The sequence below is a fragment of the Pseudochaenichthys georgianus genome, chromosome 10 (genome assembly GCF_902827115.2).
Source record: "Pseudochaenichthys georgianus chromosome 10, fPseGeo1.2, whole genome shotgun sequence".
Lineage (NCBI taxonomy): Eukaryota > Metazoa > Chordata > Actinopteri > Perciformes > Channichthyidae > Pseudochaenichthys > Pseudochaenichthys georgianus.
Genome location: NC_047512.1, coordinates 25,954,673 through 25,978,559, shown reverse-complemented (window position 1 = coordinate 25,978,559; position 23,887 = coordinate 25,954,673). Strand labels below are relative to the sequence as shown.

Sequence of the window (23,887 nt, the reverse complement as noted above, 5' to 3'; positions counted from 1 at the left end):
AGAAAACATTTTTTTTAAGAGCATGACAATACAACCTTACCCTGTTAAGCCCCAAGCCTGTTTTTCAGGTTTCAGGCTCGAAAATGACATTCCCAGAACAAATGACCATATCTTCCCTTCTAAAAGGGTTAAATTAATAATCTTTTTTCTCAAAGTAATGATAAACCTGTAAGTTGGATGTAGAAAAGTCAGAATCTATATAGATGTTTTTTATTTTAAAGAAAAATTCCGATTGAACATAGTAAAAAACTGTAAATTATACTGTCCGTCGAAAATATATTTTGTACTTATAGTGAAAACTAACCTTTGATGATGGGTTAGTAGACTAAAAGCTTTAGTAATCCAAAGTACAATATATAATAAGTACCCTGTATCAAGATTGATGCAAAACAAGTGATATTGACATTTTTAGACAGATTTAGCAAAAAAAACCTCTTCTGGCGCCATTTGGGTGGATTTTCCATATCTCTGGCCCCCCCTTGATTTTGACATGTGACATCTCTTGTTAGAGCCAATATAATCGAAGGGAAATCGTCCCGCACACACTCATGTTAAAAAAAGGTTGTGTCTCTGCGCATGCAATCTTTCTTCAGAGCATAGGAATATCCCTGCTCTAATATTTGAAAACGCAATTGCAGTTTTATTGCTTATAGATTATCAGAACATTTAAAAGGGGACACAGTAACATTGGATATTAACCTATGGATTAACTACAGCATCGTTTTAATGCCATTGAAGACCAGTTTTGACCAGACAAAGACCTAGGTAAACCATGTTAGCGTTTTAGGCTACCTAGCGCCACATGTTTTGATCTATGGTTTTGATGTACGTTTTTGTTGATAACGTCGCAAGTTTATATCTTTCAGTGTTGAGGTGGGCACCGTTAGATTCTGTGTCTTTACGATCATAAACGATGTGTTGGATGTGCAGCTAGGATAAGTAATAAGGGAACTAGGAGTGATTTTCGGTGCAGTAATAGGTTAGCATTTTTCGCTCGGGGCTAATTCAGAGGGTTACTGTTAGCATTGTGTGTTTTTTTTGAAAAAAAAATGAAAAAGATCAGTTAAATGAGTTTTTTCCCGTTATATGGATATACAATATTCATAGTTTATTACATATTAAGGTTCCTTATACGTTGTACCCTGCAAATTACGCGATTTCGGCCCCGGAACCGGGTCCGTTTGGCTATCTATCTATCTATCTATCTATCTATCTATCTATCTATCTATCTATCTATCTATCTATCTATTTTATAGCCACAGACTGAAAGAGTCTCATACACAATGTCATTTTTTTTAAAAACACAACAAAATATAAAACACTAATTTCAAAAACACAGACTGATACGTCTTATATGTGCACGGGAGAACAAGTAGGCCAAACAGATATCCGGTACCCATAATTATATTGAAGTGTGTTTTTAACCTATCCTTTTATTTGAAATTGGACCAGAAGCTGATGATTTATCACTCTGAACCTGATTCTAAATCAAAATGTCCCATGTGCTGTCAGGGGGCAGCACACTCTGGCCTGGGCCTGGCCTGATCAGACTCTGGTGGGCCAGGAGCTAACAGACCGACAGGCGCAGCTCTCGACCCCCAGGACCCCCGGGCCGAGGGTGGTCCTGGTCAGCGAGTGTCCGGGGCAGCCCGGGAGGCCGTACTGCAAGAGGCTGATCCTGAACGGGGCGCAGGCCAAAGACACAGGCTACTACCGCTGCAACTACAAGGATGTCAAGGCCATCATCGTCGGCACCACTGCCGTCAGCGTTTATGTGTTCGTCAGGGGTGAGTCACACACCAACAATCCACACATACACATGTATGCTGACGCAAGAAAAAGAAAATGGAAAATCCTTGAAAGTCAACTTGGTATTTCTGACCATGAGTTATCTTTCCTTTTTCGAAATCCATTTTATATAGTAGTGAGTCTGCAGTTTGTGTGGAGATGTTGCTGCCTGAACTTTTTCTGTGGTTAAAGAGATACTTTTTGATCTCTTGCCTTGGCAGCTCTTTGGCTTGTCTGTGTGTACCCTTTTTCTTCAGTTTCAACCCTAAAATATCCATAGGTGTCCTACTGAAACAGATCTCTTGTAACTTTATTACTGAAGTTATAAGAGCTGGAAATAGTTGACTTTGCCTCAGCAGCAACCTGGAAGCGGGCAGGAATAGTCTATCGGAAATTAGAGATGCAAAGTGTTTGATAGTGGTAGAAATTAGCAGCTCATTTCCTTTTCTAATTAGAGAAACGATACGCTTTCAATTTATCAATATTGAAATATAGCAGCAGCTTTCTGTGGATTTATCTTTGCGAGAGACTTTTCATGTGTCAAATCTGATAGGACCGGCACAATAAGATTGGCTACTTATGTTTTCTCTCCTGATTTCACAGTGTCTCATATGTTATTATTATTCCAAGCATCACTCCTACCTTCGTTCTTTTAGACATATTTCAGGCCTCTTCCCTTTTCCTAGCCTCGCTCCGTGTGCTGTGGGAGGAACGCAGATAGAGGAGGGGATAGGGAGATTTGCAGAGAAACAGATGATTGTCATGTAAGGGAATCCTGCTGACCAGTCCACTCAAGTGAAACGCCTGTTTATCTCCTGTGACAAGGTGCCAAAACAGTTTCCACAGATCTAACCAGGGGGCTGATCAGAAGCAGATGAAATCACAGCCATAAATTAGACCCAGCGTGTGGCGGGAGGAGAAGAGACGCATGTGGATTGAGTTAGACAGGCAGACATCGCCCCTTCACCTGGTCTCTGCTGCACACTATCATATAAAAACACATGAGCGTACAGTATGACCCGCATGTATGAATGCACTGTATCTGCTTCACACAGGCTCATTTAAAACCAACAAACACTTCATCTGACACACACTTTTTCACACTCATACCCAGGCTCATATCCATCTTCTTGCCCCGGGTGCGACATCTCCTCTTACAAAACCGATTGCACTCTAATACCTGCAGTGATTTATTGTGAAGAACTTAAACTGAGAGGAATTGTGTATTGTTTCTGTTACCTGTGTGTATTCAGGACGCTGCAGGGCAGACATATAAGCCTCTCGATCGGACCCATTGTTTGGCTTTGCAGATGATTGATGTTATAGCTTTGACTGCTGCAGAAACAAATTAATATAATAAGAAGGCTTATCGTGAGAAGACGAGAAATAAGAAAAATAACCGAGCAGGTAGTCCCACAACATCACTGTCTCCAGTACAAAAGTATTGACAGGAAAGTCTAAGAGATAAGCATTTTGCACTCCTGCTTAGGTACTAGAAAGTGTTGTAGTGATAATAACCATAATGAAAATTGTTATCACACTGGCTGTGATGTCTCTCAGAGCCCTCTTGCAACATCAGCTTTGATTTACAGACAAATAGAGACATCGAGGTGTTAAGGAAAAAAACGAGAGATATTTGTCCACTAACACACAGCTTAAGGGATATAGAAGCACTGTTTAGGGGAGGAAAAACCTCTCAGCTGTCTCTCACATATGCCGTGTCTTTTATATGGGGTTCATTATGACGCTGTGAGATATATTGCTGTCTGCTCATGACATTTTCTCAGTAATAGCTGCCATTATCCCGGCTGGCATCAGGGTTACCCATAAACAGCTCCCTCCCTGTTTCTATCTGCACCCAGACCCCGAGCAGCCCTTCCTCCAGAGAGGCAGCGACATGGAGATCATTTTCATCAACCACTTCTCCACCCACGTCATAGTGCCATGCCTGGTCACGGTGCCCGATCTGAACGTCACTCTCCATGCGGTTTGTATACTCACCACATATTTCTCACACTGTGTTCCTCTAATTGAAGCTGTCAAATATTTAATTATTTTCTTTATTGTGTGTCATCTCAGTATCCCACGCCTCTGGAAACCGACAAGATGACATGGGACAACAAGCGAGGTTGGTCCATTCCCAGAAACGTCATGGCCAGTGTGCCAATGCTCATCGGAGTTTTGTGTTGGGCAACACTAGGAGGCAAAGACTATCAATCTCCGAGCTACATTTTCCACACAACAGGTACAAAAAACACAATGTCTCCAAAGGTTCAAATGGATCATCTCGTCTTGTGTTTCAGCAAAAACATTAACGACCACACACACCTTAGCTACAAAAGCAAACCTGACCCAGTACAAATATTTTAATGAGATTTGAAGCTGTACTTTTGTTGAAACAGAAATTAGAATGGAAATCAAAGGTGGTGCCAGGCTGACTGCACTGTCAACAGTTTTTTTTACATGGCAGCCAATTAAGCCTTAATGCTGACAATTTCATGGATTTAATTTCATAATATTGTTTCCTCCAAAATAAATACAAATCCCTTTTTAATGCAAGGACGTGTGCCATTATGTCAGCAGAATTAAAAGAGATGAAGAGGAAGAGAATGGGAGGCTTAATTAAATTGTAGGGAACTAAGATGAAGAGATTTCATGACGAGGATCACTCTCATTGCGAATGAACTCTGAGGGACCCAGAGGCTCTTTTTTATGTCGTGTGAGATCATTCGCCTCTCACTGCAGAGGGTGAAAGGAAACTCATACCCACCGCTGCTGGGCCAAAAGTAACATCAGCATCAGTCAGAGGAGAAACTGAGAGCGAGTCTTCGCTTCGAACGCTAATGGAGCGTTTAAACAATCAGGCAATCACAGTCTTCTGCAGAGACATCACCAGCATACTTGTTTTTTTACACCCCATGTTATTTCTAGAGACTGCAGAGAGAGGTGGCTTCGATATCAGAGACACTGGCCAGTGTCCAGAGCTTTCTTGCTTTTTTCCGTCTTATCTTGAATTAAAGTGTCGATGTATTAATTTTCTTCACTGATATAGCTTGTACAGTAGGAGGAATGGAAATAACGTGAACTTGTGAGACTTATATTCTTTGTAGTGTGATGGCCTCGCTGGTCCAGAGGAAAGTCATTTCCTCTGGACCTGCGAGGAAGGAAAAACTGCTGACGATGTCACCGTGACCTCTATCACTGTCTCCCCTCCCTCTGTCCCTCTGTTTCTACCTCCCCCCTTTTTTCTCTTTCCCGGACAGGAAGTCAGGTTTACGATGTCAAGCTGTTTCCTGAGGATCCAGTGGAGCTGATAGTGGGGGAGGCCCTGGCCCTCAACTGCACAGCGTCGGTGGAGTTCGACACTGGAGTGGACATAAAGTGGTCTTACCCCCGCAAACAGGTATGAGGCAGCGAGAGTTGGTCATGATGAATGGCACCAGTAAATAAAAACTTAAATGTAATTTCCTCTCACCAGCCGAACAGTAGGGAAGACACTAAGCCCTCTCGTGAAGCTCTGTCTCACGCCACAGAGGCTGTTAGCTTCCTCACAATCCACAGCGTCAACGTCAGAGACACTGGCCCGTACATCTGCAACGTCACCATCGTGGGAACAACCATAACCAGGCAAACTCAGGTCATAGTTTATGGTAAGCACTAGCTCAGAATGGTGCAGTTCACTACTTTGCCTTTTTCTTGTTTGTAAGATCAGTTGTTTTCTACCCTAAATATCACACTTGTGATGAGTATCTGTACATTACAAAAAGACCTGTGTTAGCAGCTATGTGAGGCTGGATGCTAACTTCAACATGCTAACTAAATGACATTAGGACCAGTGTTTAGGATGAAGTAGCACCTAGTGGTGAGGTTGCAGATTGCAACCAAGTGAATACCATTTAGCTTAGCCCTCCCTTTCCAAATTTCTTGGAGAAGCTATGGTGGCCATTCATTCAGCATTCCAAGAAAGGCTCTAATGAAAAATCCCTGAGGGTGTTAAACAGAGCAGGGGTGTTTTATTGCTTATAAATCTAATTTCAGAAGAACAAATCATTTCTTTCCTGAAAAATGATATAGTCTTGCTTTCAGGAATCCTGCATCAAATACAAATATGTTGTAATGTAGACATGAAGGGTGGCTCTAATTTAAATGAGGTCACAGCACAACCCAGTCTCACGGCATTTCGTGTTATAGTCACAACATTTAATCTATTGTTTCGTTTTCACCAACAACATTTCCCCCTTTTTTTCATGTCACACAGAACGATTTTAAAAGCAATGTTTTTCTATTGGTAGTGTGTTTCATGCCTGCACCATGTCTTTTTGTCCGGTCGGGTCTTAGAAGACCGGAAGCTGTGGGGTTCATAAAAACATGTTCTTACTCAATATCAAGCCACGATTATTGTTATTATTTTTAAACCGTATAATGTTGGACTTTTTTTGCCGTCTGCGAGGAAAAGAAATGGGGCTCAGAGCCTCAGAATACTGAAATCTGTATTTTTTAAATCTTTTCTTCCATCTAATTTTGTCAGGACCTCGACACAAACTGCTGAACCCAAATGTACGACCCAGAGACAAAGTCTTATATAAATAAAAGTATATTTATTTCACAGTTCAGGTAAACCCTCTTAACAGATAACAAAAAGCGCTCACCAGGAGGAACAAACTAGCATAACAAAAGGAGGACTTAATAAAAACTTAAGCCAACAAAATAAACAAAATAAACAAAACCTGACATGAGTGAAAAGCGATCCTTTTCTGAGCTGAGGCTTGGCATGACCATTTGGGGAAACAAACAAGACAAACTGACACAGGACAGGGGAAGACAGGACTATTTTAAACATGAGGTGAGTGGGAACAGGTGGAAACAATCAGGGGCGGGACAGACGGGGGAGAAACAGGGCCTGAAATAAAGGCCCAATCCCAAACCACTCCCTCGACCCTACCCCTCCGTGATGGAGTGAACTCCGTCTGTAGCCACACTCGCAGCTCAACGAGGCTCCCTCCTGTCAGATGGAGGGAGTAAACACAGCAGCAAGCTTTGGGACGGCCTCCCCTCTCTCCGGCAGAAACAGGAAGTGCCGTAACTGTTTGTAACAACGGTTTCAAATCAGCATCTCTTAGACAAAAAGTTTAAATGAATAACTCAAATAAAACTCCAAACATCTTTCATTGTGTTTCAAAGCTCTTATAGTTTTAAACCTGATGTTTATAAGCTTTTATTTTATATAGTTTTTGCAACGGTCTGTAAATATACACAACTTTATAATAAAATGCACACATTTACCTTTTTCTAGACTAAACACAGGTATGATCCTAAGTTAAAAACATATGAGGTTATCATGAGGTTGTTAACATCGTAATTTATCAGTGGATGTTTGCTGGAACTACTTGTAAACAGCGTGTTTCCTGACGGACACACACAGCGTGACTCCGGTCAGGTAGAGACCTGTCTCAAGGCAGCACCGCTGCAGACTCGCTGTTTGAGGGCTTGATAGCCCACTCCCCCTCCACACTCGTTGCTTTGGAACAGCCCTCAATATGGCGGAACCTCCGCGTGAACGCGCAAACGGAGGGGTAGGGTGTAGGGTGTAGGTGGCGGTTTGGGAATGGGCCAAAATACAAGAGGTAAGCACAAAATAAAACAGGAAATGGAAGACGAGACATGACAATAAACACAGAGACTGACTAGAGATCAAATGACCTAATATAAACAGACATGACCAGACGTGAAAAAACATGAAATGACAGTATAATACATAGCTAACACCAGTTAGCACGGCTGGTGGACAATATTTTTGGTGGGGCTATTGATAGAGTGAGTAAAATTTTTTTTTTTGGGAGAAATGACCCCTTAAATTAGGACTTCTGGTGATGTAATGGTGCGTTTCCAGTGCAGCGCGGAGCTCGCTTTAATGCTGCGTTCAGACCGGACGCGATGCGAATATTCGCTTCGCTCTAAACGCTCCTATCGCATCGCTCTAGTCGCTCGAGTTTCACCGCGGCTGCCAGCTGTGTTTACTCGCATCATTCAAACAAGACGTGCTGGCTCGGGAGCTACAACTACAACAACATGAACATATTTTACCGTGATTAAATTGTAATACACGTTTCTAAATGATGCCGACGTAACAACATACTGATACCAGTTAGTAAAAACCATGAATTAATGCTTTGACAAGTCTGCAGACAGACGGCAGGCGAAAAACCTTTTTAAAATGCGTGCTTTCTAAATGGAGCTTGGCTAAGCTAACGCTATATATGCTCCGACCGTCCACACTCACAACAACGGCCTACAGACATAAATAAACCAGCGACTGTATTCTCCATGACACAGACAGTCTGTGGTTTGTACTTGTTTAACTTTTGTCTAGTTTCTGAACAGATCGTATCTGTCCCCGGCTGTTTGAAGAGCAAGCATGTGAAACAAAATATAGCATTTAACTGTTTGCATCCAGCTAGCCATGTGAGAAGCCTTGTTGATACGTTTTGTCTTTTTCACGAGCTTGCTGTGATATATACAAATCGGGTTGGTCCGGTCCAAGGTCTTTAAGTATCAATTTATCTCCCAAACTTCTCCTTTCAAAAGGATTGGAGAGTAGCTCTTGGGCGGACCGAGGTTCCGGCGACTCCACCTGCACACCATTCTCATCCAAATACTGCGTCACCTTGGTCACTCACGAGTCTAAAAAACAACTCACGTCAACGCACGTAAGCAACATGGGCGCCAACGTGAGCGCCCACGTGACCAAAATATTTGACGGCGCTGATTGGCTGAAATTATGTTTCGGCGGCACAGTTTACTATTGAGACTTTTGTAACGTGCTGGTTGCTGCTGTTTCGCTCGGGGGCTCTGCCCGGTAATGATAAACTAATGCCATGGGCAAGGCCAGGCAGGAAACAGGTGACTTATCAGTAACTTTAGACATCGTAACACAATTTTAAACGAGATTGTATTGTAGATTATACATTTTTGTGATACCAATTGTATGATATTTACCTTGTTCATTAAAAATTAAAATATAAAATATATATATTTTTTTAAATATATATTTTTTAAATATATATTTTTTTAATTAATATATATATATTTTTTAATTTTGTATCTGGCAAGAGGTGGGGCGGCGCCCCTAGCGCCCCTATGGGCCGGCCGCCACTGGCTAACACATTTGACGAGACACAACAAATGTGTTATTCTTTTCTAAATAACACACTGTTATTTACTCAACAATAACACACAATTATCCTTGTTTTTATTTATTTGTTTAATTCTATAATCTCAGGCTTTTTTGGCGTCCGTCAGGAACTGAATTTCAAAATAAAATAACCGGAAACAGATACACACCCACTGAACTGATTACCCAAGATCCTCAGCTATGGTTTAAGCTTGGTTATTTTTATTGTTTAGCCGAAATTCACATTGGGATATGGTGTTTATGCGATATGAAATCCGAAAAACATTTTCTTTTAAAAAGAAAATGTGCTTGCTTTTCTCTTTGAAAGTCATCACATAACGGCATTGTAATACACGGTTCAGCTGCATTAAATATTACACATCTGCCGTAGTTCTCTATTTATAGAGCCCTGACAAACTGGAAGAATTGCCACCGAAACTGAATATGTGACGTGGATCATAAATATATCAGCAATTAAACAACATCTTCAATTTCTCTTCACACAATACGTCTCCTTGCAGTATCAACATTAATTCGGCTGACTTTTATATTTGATCCAATTGGTAGATTGATAGACTTGTAGTTTTTAAAGATATTATTGATTTTCTTTGAATTAAAGAATGTAAATACTGAGTTGAGAGAATAGTCAGGGGTTTTGGGTGATGGGAGACACATATATGGAATCAAAATTTCAATAGCTTACCATTAAAGGATGGATATACCTTTCTGTCTGTGATGTTTTACAAATCAGATATTAATGTGTAGAATGTGAAATAATATAGCAACATCCTGTAAAATGATGTGAAAACATGAATAAAACTACACATCTTCAGATGTTATACACACATAAGTGTCCTACACTAATAATACAAAGTTGTTATGTTATTGCATGCTGTGTGTACCTTGTGTGCACCGCCTAGTGGTTAAAGCATGTTATTTAATATTTTATTATATTTGATGAAAAAAATATTAGAGTACATACTTTCATAGGGGGAAAGTAGAAGGTCAATGATAGAAATATAGAATATAAAAAATCAAGAAGATCCTGTAAGTGATCTCTAAAATAAAACAGTTTAGTGCCGGATGTACACAGATATTAATAGGAGGATGTGCAAAACAGAAAAACGAATTGACCTTTATTTAAACATTAAAGAATACTTTACGTTAAGGTCTTCTTTTAAATAAGACAAAAGCTTTGGGGGTATCAACAGAAAAATATTAAGCCTGACAAAGTGTCTAATATATTGCTTTCCTGCAATGTTAACTATGTTGAAGCACTTATTTTAACTGATATTATACATATTAATTATCCTCTTATAAGATGTATGTAGATAGTATAAGAAATGTGCAGAATATGACAGTTTAATGGTGGAGGTACACACATATTGATAGATGTCTTGTAATGCACTGTTGAGGAACCTGCGACCCAAGTTTTTCATTCATTGCATAACTACACCGAACATCTTGAAATCTTGAAAGGGATGTGCAAAATAGCAATTATTTACAGTTTTTAATTAACTATTAGTAGAGAAAAACGAGTAATGAATATACTTTATAAAGATCTGCAGATAAATGTTTAGTCTTCTCAAGCGCCAACTATTAAATATCTCTCCTGATTGTTGGCACTTCACAATCACCTTCCCTGCATTTTATTCAGGTGTAACTAAAGTCTGATTTAAGGGTTGTTTATATTTCACATCATTAATCAGTAACTCAAATAAATGTAGTGGAGTAAAAATACCAGCTTAACCTCTGAATTGTAGTGGAGTAGAATTACAAAGTAACAATGAGCTGTCATGTGGGTATATATTAATTCTGCCCATTATGGAGGACACAAGCGATCTTCACCCATTTATTAATTATATGTTTTAAATTTGATAACACCACTGTGTTTAATACTGGCAACTTCTAATTTTGGGGAAAACGAAAACGTTCCCAGTAGAGACGTCCCATAGAACATTTTGCGAATAGCCAGCATGTGTATGTTTTTTGGGGGGGGGGGCGGGCTAGTCCCGTTCGAATCCAGTTTTGGATAGTCTCCCGTGGTTTCGTTCTATTTCAAAGAGCTGTTTGACGCTCGGCGTAACCTTGGCACCAGGCTTGGAATTTCGTCATTTTAGGGGCAAGGCCATTTGGCCTTCCCGTTCACATTTTTTTCAAGGGCACAAAGGCCACATGACAGGGCACAAAGGCCGTTTGGTTAAATTACGCTGGTTTTACCTTTCAGATTAATACCGTGACATTCTCATTCACCAAGAAACATTAATGATGTATTAAAACATTTGTTTTAATTTAAAAACATTGAATAACTATGAACATATACACTCAAACAGACAAACAAAACTACTTAACAATACAAGCTCAATTTGAAATGGTGTGTGTGAGAGAGAAAGAGAGAGAGAGAATGTGAGACTCATGTATTATATCAAAACCGCTTAGCAAGACAAATACTAGATTCAAAGGTGACAGCTATCTGCTAGCTTGTAGAAGCAACACTAGATGTAGACCCCTTGAAGGGAAGACGTTAGCGCTATCCAAACTAGCTAGCTAGCTATCGCTAGTTTTCATGACAAAATGTACTAACGAGTCGACTTTAAATAGGCTAATACAATGGTAATTACCTATCAATAGTACTTTCTATAAACACGTAAATGTTAAGGCCATGGCCGTCGTGGCCGTCGTGAAATTCCCACCCTGCTTGGCACACTGCCACTCCAACATCCAATCCCAGTGCTTGATTAATCACAGGGTTTTTCAAGCAAAGGGACTGTAGTCCCAAACGATATCTGAGGATTATGGGTAGTGTAGTGTCTTCGGCCATCCTAAATTCCGAAATGTTTTTCGGATTTCATGTCGCATTAACACCATATGTCACGATTCTCATGTTATGTCACGTTTTTAGTTTTGTATGTCTAGGTTTGGGTTTATTTTGCTGTTCGGTTCTCCCTGTATCCCTTGTTTCTTGTCTGGTCCCTCTCTCTGTGTTTTTCCCCTGTCGTTAGTTTCCCTGGTGTGTCTAATTGTCTGATTGTGTTCACCTGTTGCCCTTGTGTTTCTCCTCCCCTGCCCGGGTGTTTCTCGTCTTGTGATTACCGCTCCCTGTATTTAGTCTTGTCTCCTCCTGTGTTCAGTGTTGGTTCGTCTTTTGTTTGTGACTGAGTTCACTGGTGAGTTTTCTGTTTTGTCCAAGTTGTCTAGATTATCCTTGAAATAAAGGCATTTTCAGCGTTATCTGCATTTGGGTCCTGCTTGCTTCACTCATCGTAACACCATATTCCAACGTGCATTGCGGCTAAAACATCCAATCAGCGAGCTTAAACCATAGCTGAGGATCTTGGGTAATCAGTTCAGTGGGTGTGTATCGCAATGATGCTAAAAATGTCCCATATAGGCCTACGTCTGTTTCCGGATATTTTTATTTTGAAATTCAGTTCCTGACGGACACTAAAAAAGCCCGAGATTATAGAATCAAACAAATAAATAAAAACAAGGATAATTGTGTGTTATTGTTGAGTAAATAACAGTGTGTTATTTCGAAAAGAATAACAAATTAGAAAGAAAAAAAGATTAAAAAAACGACAGATTTCAGTATTCTGAGGCTCTGAACCCCATTTCTTTTCCTCACGGACGGCAAATGAAGTGCGACATTATACGATTTAAAATAAAAACAATAATCGTGGCTTGATATTGAGTATGAACATGTTTTTATGAACCACACAGCTTCCGGTCTTCCAAGACCCGACCAGAAAAAAAGACGTGGTGCAGGCACGAAACATACTACCAATAGAAATACATTGCTTTTAAAATCGTTCTGTGCGACACGAAAAAAAGGGGAAAATCGTGTTGGTGAACAGACACGAATCAATAGATGAAATGTTGTGACTATAACACGAAATGCCGTGAGACTGGGTTGCACAGCAAGGTGTGTGAAAATATATTCCTAGAAAATTCTCAAACCTCTCCTTATGTTTTTATCAATTCATAGGTAAAGCAATAAAGTGAAGATTCTGAATGTTTGAACAGCAGAGGATAGATTTGAGATCTTTTTTGTGGACTTTTCTAAACTAAAGCTTGAGAAAGATTATTAGTGGAGAATTCTTTGTGCTTTAGACACAGATTGTATATGAGTGAATGTCTCTTCTTTCAGAAAAGCCATTCATCAGCCTCAATTACAGAAATGGAGCAGTGGTGGAGGTTACAGCTGGCCAGAAGTTATTTAAACTACAAGTTAATGTGTCTGCCTTCCCACCACCCGAAACGCAATGGTAAGACAACACTCTGGTGTATTCATTGAATGTAATGGGCTTTTCCCAATAGCATAATCAGGCTTCATGCTGCTTAGGTTTACAGATGTATCTAAAGGCAGAGCACCTCAGCTGGGTTGTATCCTGCAGTGTAGCAGCTGTGCCTTGTGTCCAGGTATAAAGATGGAAAGCCGATAAACCAACGCCCAGAGTTCAAGATGAAAAGGATGAGGATACACCTTAACCACGCTCTGGAGATTAAGGATGTCTGTCAGGAGGATTCTGGGCTCTACACTGTGGTGCTGAGAAACAGTGCCGCTGTGCTGGAGAGTAGGCTCAACATCACGCTTGTCGTCAACGGTAACTATTCTGTTGGAGATCACGCCAGATGCTATGTGTACAAAGCAGTGGATGTGCAACAGTTCACATTCATGCTACAAAACTAAAGAGATGTACCAGTTTAACAAGCATGGATCATGGTATTTTATACAACCATTTGTAATAGGAATCAAGGCCTCATGCAGAAACATTATTTTTCTCTTAAATTATTTTAATTTCTGTTAAGAGAAATCTGTTAGTATATTGCTCCCTTCATGAAGCCCAATGTGTGGTTTAGTTTTTGGGGAAAAAAGGATAAGAATGTTCAAAATATAGGCAGCATAAAGATGTAGCATTGATAAACAAAAGATGCATGTAGAAATATAAAAATCGCACAGCTGTCAGGCATGAAAATGCAAACAAACACTTGATCATATGATATATATTTGCCTAGTTTCCACACTTTTAGTGTTTGTGCGTTATTTTTGCGTGTCGAGGTAGAATTTTATGTAAGACAAAGAAGAAAGGAAAGGTGGATTTCTATTTTGTAACTGTATTTGCATAATGTTGCTAATACAATTGATCATAGAAGAGGAAAAGAGAATTTTCAAATTCTAAAAATAAATGTGTAGTTTATTTAAAAACAAAAGTAAATATTGGGTTCTAACTTCATGCTATATTCAATTTTAAAACACTTTAAGCTGGTTACTTCAGGACATGTTCAGGACATGGGTTCAACAGTCCAGTCTTACATGAATGGAGCACTTCTGTCTCTCACCCAGGTATGTCACCCTAAATATTATACTATGTTACTGGATGGATGGTTTGATTTGCTCTCCTCTTCCCCAGTTCCCCCACACATCCACGAGAAGGAAGTGGCAGATCCCTCCAGTCCTTACCCCAGTGGCAGCAGCCAGACTCTAACATGCACTGCCTACGGTCTCCCTGCTCCCACCTTCAGCTGGCAGTGGAGAGCCTGGGGCCCATGTGTGCTCAACAGCAACCGGAGCAGAGTGTAAGTCCAGCAACACACACTATGTAACCAGTGTGGGAGAAGAGAAGGTTCAATCGAACAGGACAGGAAAGGAAAGGAGTGGAATGCAGTGCATGAAGCGTTATGTGAAGACCAAATAAGAGGAAGAGGTCAGTTTGAAATTGTCCACTGGCTCTGAGTGAAGAAGAGAGGGAGGAGATGATAAAGGAAAAGGTTATGAATAAAAAGTTGTGGAGGTGGATGAAAAGAGAAGAGATGAATAGAAAGGCAGAGGAGAAGTGAAAAGGCAAAAGAGAGGAAGAAAGGCAAGTGTGTCTGTTCAATGTCCAACTTGCTTCCTCCTCCGCGCTGTCATCATGTTACTCTGCGGATCATCCTCCATGCTCCAGCTCTCTCACACACACACACACACACACACACACACACACACACACACACACACACACACACACACACACACACACACACACACACACACACACACACACACACACACACACACACACACACACACACACACACACACACACACACACATTACACAATTGTGTACAATGCTTTTGCGTTTTTAACCTTCGATTCAGAGAAACAAATAGTTTTTTCGGAGTTTAGACACTACAGTTTCAGAAGACACAAAATCCCCAGCTATCGTTTGGGACTGCAACATCCGCCTTGCTTTACAAACCCTGTGATTAGTCATCAAGCCCTGTGATTGGATGTTGGAGTGGCAGTGCGAAAAGGTTACGCTGAGCGTCAAACAGCTCTATGAAATGGAATGGAACCATGGCAGACTTTCCAAAACTGGAATTGGACGGGTCCAGCCCCCTGAACTACACATGCTGGCTATTGTGTGTTTCGCAACATGTTCTATGGCACGTCTCTTTATAAGACGTTTTCGTATTTCCCACAATTAGAAGTTGCCAGTTTTAAACTGTGTAGGCTACACCCTGGAGGTTTAGGGGATACGAAACACAGTGGTGTTATCACATTTAAAACATATAATTAATACATGGGTGAATTAATATACCCACATGACACCTAAGGTCAGAAGAGCTTTATTTAACAGCTGGTCTTATGTCTGTGACCCCTCCTGTTGTTCATTGATGAGCCTGAAACATGCACTTGTCAAGGTTCAGAGGCACATTTTGCAAATATGGCAGTAGCCATCGATCATCTTAAGATAAGATAAGATATACTTTATTGATCCCAAGTTGGGAAATGTTTTTGTTCCAGCAGCATGTACTACTTTGTTCTACTCCACTACAATTCAGAGGTTAACCTGGTATTTTGACTCCACTACATTTATTTTAGTTACTTTGCAGATTCTGATTAATGATGTGAAATATAAACAACCCTTAAATCAGACTTTAGTTACACCTGAGTAAAATTCAGGGAAGGTGATTGTCAAGTGCCAAAATAATCTATGCAATATATTGGATGTTAAGTACTTTGTCAGACTTCATATTTATCTGTGGATAACCCCAACGTTTTTTTCTTATTCAAAAGAAGACCTTAATTTAAAGTATTCTTTAATGTTTAAATAAAGCCTTATTAGTTTGTCTGTTTTGCATATCCTCCTGTTAATATCTTTGGCGTCCTGAGCTAAACTAAACTATTTTATTGTAGACATCACTACAGTATCTTCTTGATATTTTCAATTCTATATTTCTATCATTGACCTTCTACTTTCCCCCAATTTTGTATGTAGGCTACTCTTAATATTTAAATGTTTTCAAAAAAACGTATTCAACAACAAAATTCAATAACGTGCTTTAACCACTAGGCAGTGCGGGATAAAAAACCAGTGGTGTAGTTAATAAAACATAATAATATCAAACATAATATGACTATTAACTTTATTGTGAAATTAAAACAGAACGGTAAAGAAAAATACAGTTTCAGTCTCTCGATGTGAAGCTTATGCATTGTACCATGAACATGTATAGACCTGTAACAGTCAACTGCATGAGGAGTTGGAAAGGTAGTTCAGAAAATAATATCTTTAAAAACTACAAAAAATCCCTTTCTATCAGCTGTGCGCCATTATGGTGTAAATACAGCCTATCTACCAATTGGATCAAATATAAAAGTCAGCCGAATTAGTGTTGATACTACAAGGAGACGAATTGTGTGAAAATAAATGGAAGATGTTGTTTAATTGCTAATATATTTATGATCCACGTCACGTATTCAGTTTTGGTGGCATTTCTTACAGTTTGTCAAAAGGTCTTCTGATCAGGGCTCTATAAATAAAGCCGAACCGTGTATTACAATGCCGTTATGTGATGACTTTCAAAGAGAAAAGCAAGAGCACTCGGAATAAAGTATTTTATTTTTCTATTTATTTATTTTTATTTCATATCGCAAAAATACCATATCCCGACATGCATTGCTGCTAAAACAATCGATGTTTTAGCCTATCAAAACCTCTGAAAAAAGAAAGGTGTCTCTCAGAATCGAAAGACAAAAACCTATGGGAAAAACACAAAAGCATTGTACACAGTTTAAACCAATAAATCTTGTATAATTAACAAGGATAAACTGATGTTTTTTAGTGGATGAGTAGTGCAGATATCACTGTTAAATCATTTGATCATTGGTTTTATTATGAAAACGTCGAGACCGGAAATACTGTTTTCAACCCGTAACTTTACATGGAAGCTTGCCGCATACCTCAAATCATCTTCGTAATATCTATCAAACTATAGATCCTACATATCGACTGGACGTGGATTCTAAAAGTACAAAATACACTTCTCGCTAGAAATCTAATCAAAAAGTGTTTTAATTGCCAAACTATCCTACAATTTAACATTTTCTTTGAGAGGGTTATTTGTGAATAAACGACCATCTGTAACGTTAGCATTCAACGGGAGCACTAGAGGGCGAAAACTTTAAAACTTAATTATAGGACGTATTAAGCGCTTGAACAAACAACATATTTGGTCGTAATAAGGGCCTGAACAATCGGCCCATTTGGTCGTATGAGTTGGAGGACTTGTTGACACACACACACACACACACACACACACACACACACACACACACACACACACACACACACACACCACACACACACAACACCACACACACACACACACACACACACACACCACACACACACACACACACACACACACACACACACACACACACACAACACACACACACACACACACACACACACACACACACACACACACACACACACACACGTGCTCAGTCCCCCAACGTGATGTAATGGATTCTTTGCACATTAGATTTCAGTTATTTCCACCCCGGTAATGCGACCGCTTCTGCTGAATATCCCTGAACTGTTCCCCTGCCTCCATCTTCCTCCAAGCCTTAACCTTTCAAGTTATTACTGTTCTCTTGACCTTTCTCTTTTGGCATTTAACATTAGTGTGGAAATGAGGAGCTCAGATACTACATTCAGAAATACACCACAGTGGAAGATTAGGTTTAACGTAAACTCCAAAAGACCAGTTTATGTTGTGTCTCCTGTACACTTCATGTGACATTTCATGGGCGCCAACCCTTTCTGGCGTGTGCTGTAGGAATTGAATTTCCTTTATTTATTTATTTTTAACGTAAACATTTCGAGCGAGACACTGAATTCACATTAGTTGTTGCGAGCACCAATCCCTGCAAAGCCTAAGAGTCTTTTCAAAATGTTATTCATGGACACATTTTGAGTGATTTCCCCCCTCATATTTTACATTTCTCAGTCCCTTGTGGGTCGATCATTATCACTTTTATGTCTGTACACTTGATATAAGGCTACTGCAGAGCAAGGTTAACTAAGATGAACATAAAGACTGTAACTAGAGGAAACCTGTAGCCTGGCCTTTCAGCACCTCTAAAGCTCACTAATGAGCACATCATACCTTGATCATTTAATCCATCCGAAAATCAAAGTATGATTAACACACTGTTCTGTGCTGACTATTTCTTTACCGGGGAGTCTGTAACTTCTGACCATCATTGCCATTCCTTTAGCCACGCCGCAATCATGGCCATAGCAATATCAGTATCGGAATTTAACAACACAACATGTGTAATATGTGTTTAGTGGAAGATTTGTGTAATTAAAACCACCAGAATTCACCAATCATATTTAAGGTTAGGAAAAGTCTCAGGAAATGAATGTAAGTCGATATAATTTCTACCGAGTGACAAAAACAAACATGGTGTATGTTTTTCCATATTCTAATAGTGGCAATAGCATCTTATACTGATTGTAACGACCAGCAGTTTGTTAAAACACTTTGAGGGAATTAAAACAGGTTTTATCATCCAGTTTATTTCACAAATAATTGGTTTGTGATCATTTAAAATAAGTTTTATTTATGAAATGTGTATACAGTTAATACGATATGAAGATTGTAAAAAGAAACGAATCTTTATTGCCTTTTGCTAATAGTTGGCCGGTGTCTTTTTCCATTTCACGTTTCATTAGTTCTGCTAAGATGTTCAGTCACACCATGGTTCATCATAATGGAAACTTTTAACATTAGTTGCCAGGACACTTATAATTGCCTTTTTTCCTTTGGGATTGAGCTCATGTTCTGATCTGAAATGCAACCCAGTACATACAAATTGTTTTTCTTCATAAAACCATAGGATGTCTGGTTTGATTTGCTTCTGAATTCTTCCCCACTGCCAGCTCTGTGATGTGCATCTTAATGAAGCGAGGTGTCATGAAAGTGTGTGTGTTGTGTGTTTCTCTCCAGGGTCCGGCGAGACAGGAAAGGCCGGAGTGACAGGATCGCAGACTGTCAGAACTGGCAGGACATTAACTGGGAGAACGGCATGAATGAAATTGAGGCGGTTGAAACGGCGGTTGAGGTGGTGGATGGCCGACAAAAGGTGCATCACAGCTGTTTGATTGTTCTTGCCGTTTTATGCAAAAGCCAACGTTTTTAAGAATTCTCCGTAAAAGGATGACATTATGGTTTGGTCGTTGCTGAGTAAACACCGCATTGATATAGAGTGGCTTTATCTGTGAACTGCGAGGCTTTTATGTAAGTCTCCTAAATTCTGAAATCCATAACAACATTTCTCAGTCATGGACCATTTCCACATACAAAATATTTAGAACAGTCTTCCTCTGCCGACTTCCTGTAAGGACTGCTTGAATTTTATTTTATGAACACACGCAGCCATTGCAGAACTTTGATGTCTTTCAGTCACACCTAATTAAGGAGGCTTCATGCTGGCCTTTCAACCTCAAAAACAGATTTATGTCAGCTCACATTGAATCCACATCCACACATTGATGGCAGACTGGATTTCCTTTTTAGAACATGTGTGTTTCCTTCTGATAAATTCAAGACTCATCACCTTTTCTCACCTCACAGACAGTCAGCAGGCTGCAGATTGGCAACGCCAGTGTTTCCGTCATGTACAAGTGCTCTGCTGAAAACAAAGTTGGCAAAGACGAGCGGCTGATTTACTTCTATGTGACCAGTAAGTATGTCGGGTTAGATTTTACCCTGCTTTTGACCCAAAAAAAGAGCACATACACATTGGTAAATTACTCACTGGTGAATTCTTGAAGAACATTTGGATAAGTCGTTTTCAAACCCTTGTAAAGTATAATGCAAGTTCTATGTATCTAAAAAGCATACGAAAATATAAATGAGAAATTTTTTAAATTCCTGTTGTTTAACTTGGCCACAACTTACTTCAAATCATTCAGGATTTCCTCAGTTTTTCTATTCTTCTTTCACCAATGAACCATGCCAAAAATACATTTTATTCAAGGACTCAATGTTCATGTCCACACAAGAGCTTTGTGTTGTTAGGGAAGTTAACAGCCCCACCTGCCCATCTCTGTTTCTTCACAGCCATCCCTGAGGGGTTCAGTGTGGACGTCCACCCCTCGGAGGATCTTCTGGAGCAGGAGAGAGTGTCCCTGTGCTGCAGCGCTGACAACTACACCTACGAGCAGCTGCAGTGGTACCGCCTGGACCCCCAGGCCCTGCAGGACGAGCAGGGCAAGGCTCGGGAGCTGGACTGCAGGAGCGTGCACCTCTACGCCCACACCCTCGAAGGCCAGCTCTCCTTCCAGGAGCCCTCCAACAGCTGGGTCCTGGACTTCACCATCCCCTCCATACAGATGCAGGATGAGGGTCATTATGTGTGTGAGGCTCAGAGCAGGCGCAGCGGGGAGAAACAGTGCCTGTTCAGATACATTTCTGTAAAAGGTGAGACATGAATGAGAAGAAAGCTCCAGACACAGATACACACTCGTGCCCGGTGCACAGAGTAGTCACTCTCAACTACAGCTGATTACAGAGAACATTTCAGCCCTTGGCAGGCGAAACACACTCAGGTCGCAGTGCTGAGATGCTGGAGGCGTAAAAAGACACACACTCTCTCTAAGCCCACGCAGCCCAAGACCCTCATCCACACGTAATGGAAAGAGTACCTGGTGTTTGCACAGTTCACACATAGCAGCAGAGAACAGAGCTGAGGGGCTGTAATGCACAAACAAATGCCTGATTCACCCATTTCGTGTGCTTCAACCTTGCATCATATTCTGGAGGGTAGATGTACATTTTAATGGGATTTGTTGACTTTTGACCTTTGTTCAAAACCATGAAACACAAGTCATAAGTGCTGATTTCCCTTCTCTCTCTCTCCTGGTATTTCTCCGCCTTTTGGCCTCTCTTTGTCCATGTAGCTCCGGAGGCGCCTCGATACAAGCTCAGCCTCACCAACCAGACGGTGAACGTGACGGAGTCTCTGCGGATGGAGTGCGACGTGGAGGGCCGACCTCTGCCCCTGCTCTCCTGGTTTAAAGACAACCAGCCTCTCCACCAAATGTCAGGTGTGTGAATACACCCACACAAGTGATGCACACGTTTACACAACAGTGCTGCCGCCCACCCTCCAACCCACACGTACTGTACAGTCTAACACAGCAACTTGGACCTTGATTTAGAAGGACTCGTAGATCAAGAGATCCTATCTGCTTTTCTGACATTAGATACAAGATCAAAAATGTGCTTTGTTCATATCTATTCAACAACTGACAGACTTTGGCAGGTGTTCTTTTTGTTGTTGTTACACTTTCTGTCCTGGGGGGTATACTGCGAAGCAGGATTTTCGCTTAGCCGGCTAAATTCAGGGAAAACTCCGGCTTTCCGGTCCTATGAAGCTGGTTCTCTTTTTAGCAGGCTAGATCTCCATGGTAATATATGCTAAGCAGCTAACCTGGTCGGGACCAGGTTAGGTTGCAGGCTAAGAGCTCAACTCAGTGAAAGCACCGCCTGCTGACCAATCAGAGCTCAGTGTGCGGAGTTTAAAGCGATCAAGTCATATCACAGGAGAAAGGAAATACAGAAAAACTGCCATCTTAGGAAAGACGGCCGGCAGAAATCACCGACTGTGTGAACGTGAACATGAATAGAATATCACCTCCATCTTCAGAGCAATCTGACTATTATAACATTAGCGTTAAGAAAGCTTACTTAAATATCGGCCACAACATAAGTAACCGGATCAGAGTACATTAAGTACAGTCCGCGGCATATCACTTCATAGTGTATCATATATCTCCTTATCTGAGTCAGCTGAGCCGTATCTGGCCGTGCAGCACTCACAGTGTCACATACTGGATGCAGAAGTATTATTTTAAGCAACACATTAAGTTGACGAAACACTCGAGACAAATGTAATTAAAGTCAGATCGTGTTTTAGACGGGCAGTGATATCATAAACCTGTTAATGTACGCATTCAAACACTTTTTCTTTTTCCAGCTGTATTCACCTTGCAGGTGCAGCTCTGAGGCTTTGATCCTGATCAAGTGTTTAAGTCATGGATGTTTAAAGTTTAACTTCTTCATTTTTGACTAGTATTAAAGTTCACTTTTCATTCAGGAAGTATGACGCTGCGCTGTCAGTGCGCTTCTCCATGTTTGTGATTGGTCGAATGCTCCAGATACCACCCCTTTCATGTGAACGCGCACCTAACTAGATAGGACACGGCTGGCTTGAGCAATCCACTTGATAACCAGCGTCGTAGTACCGTTTAGCGAGAGCGCGTATGTTTTGGATTAGGCCAACCGGCTAACTCAAACATATCCAGGTTAGGTTGAACCAGGTTCGTAGTATAGGCCCCAGATCCTGATTAAAAGTCAACACACAGATGCACACCCACCAGCCCACCCACACACTCATACTGTTTAGCAAATGTATCAAAGAGAACCAGCAACACAAAGTTGTGTGCAGATGTGTTTGCTGCACATATGCACACCCACACATAAAACCCCGCAGGCAGATATTCGTGGCTCATTAGCTTTCCCAGCATGCATCTCCTCCTTACATCTGAAGGAGAATAGGAGGTGGTATGGAGGGTCAACATGGGTGTGAGTGACAGCCGAGGCTCTGGATTCTCTCAGAGAGGCTGCTGGGGCAAATGTGTCTCGCCTCACAGGGGCGAGAATTCTAAATGAACTCTACAGATCGAGGTCCAGAGGTAAGTATTCGGGGAATGTTGTTGAAAAAAGCTGCTGAATTTTTGATGCGGAGTGTTGAGTTGCGGTGCTGTGTGTGTCTCTCTTCAGGGATCCAGCTGCAGGACTCAAACCGCACGCTGAGTATCCAGCGGGTTACTGAGGAGGACGCCGGGCTCTACACCTGCACCGCCTGCAACCAGCGGGGCTGCGTCCACTCCTCAGCTGCCGTCCAGGTCATCGGTGAGACACACACTCACACACACTGTCGCACAACACACCTGAATCCACTCACACTTGCTCGCTACTGACATGCTTGTTTAAGTGCACTCAGGCCTGAAGACACCGATGGCCTCAAGCTCACCTCTTCACACACAAAATATACACAACAGGATTTTTAGTCTTTCACCTCTCACACTTTTCAATGCAGCTGTATTTTTTCTGCTTTTTGTTGAGCTTTCCGCAGTGAAAATCAAAGTCGGGTTTGACTGCTGGGACATTTCGTGCTCGGAATTCATAATTGAATGTGTTTGCTCGAAGTGGACTCATGATGAATGGCTGAATTGATTAAAAGACTGTTTAGCACCACCTGATGAGTTCAATGCAGGTTTCAATGAGGATCAATTGTTTGGGATATACTGTAGCACCCCCTACAGCTGGGAGAGGGAAAAGCCCTATAAAGTTGTTTCAGATACAACATTTGCATTCAAAAGTGACTTTCTTTCTTTCTTTCTATCAAGGTTCAAACGACAAGGCCAATGTGGAGATTGTAATCCTCATCGGGACCGGAGTCATCGCCATCTTCTTCTGGACTCTGCTCATCCTTATCTTCTGCAATGTGAAGCGGGTCAGAGAGGGCGCCAATTTCCCCTGCATGTCTGTGTGTGTGTCCGTGGGTTTGTGAGAGAAA

The 23,887-nt window shown here is 40.9% G+C and overlaps 1 protein-coding gene across 3 annotated transcripts in view; it reads left to right on the top strand.

Annotated features, from left to right (window-relative positions):
* flt4 (fms related receptor tyrosine kinase 4) overlaps positions 1-23,887 on the top strand; it is a 64,556-nt gene that overhangs the window by 17,018 nt on the left and 23,651 nt on the right. For all 3 annotated transcript variants that reach the window (XM_034093714.1, XM_034093715.1, XM_034093713.2), the window contains exons 3-16: positions 1,513-1,787; positions 3,651-3,775; positions 3,868-4,033; positions 5,052-5,191; positions 5,267-5,438; positions 13,107-13,224; positions 13,379-13,563; positions 14,371-14,536; positions 19,249-19,384; positions 19,876-19,984; positions 20,365-20,724; positions 21,204-21,350; positions 23,089-23,220; positions 23,718-23,824. In XM_034093714.1, coding sequence (XP_033949605.1) covers positions 1,513-1,787; positions 3,651-3,775; positions 3,868-4,033; positions 5,052-5,191; positions 5,267-5,438; positions 13,107-13,224; positions 13,379-13,563; positions 14,371-14,536; positions 19,249-19,384; positions 19,876-19,984; positions 20,365-20,724; positions 21,204-21,350; positions 23,089-23,220; positions 23,718-23,824 — 2,338 coding nt within the window. The remainder of the gene's footprint in view (positions 1-1,512; positions 1,788-3,650; positions 3,776-3,867; positions 4,034-5,051; positions 5,192-5,266; positions 5,439-13,106; positions 13,225-13,378; positions 13,564-14,370; positions 14,537-19,248; positions 19,385-19,875; positions 19,985-20,364; positions 20,725-21,203; positions 21,351-23,088; positions 23,221-23,717; positions 23,825-23,887) is intronic.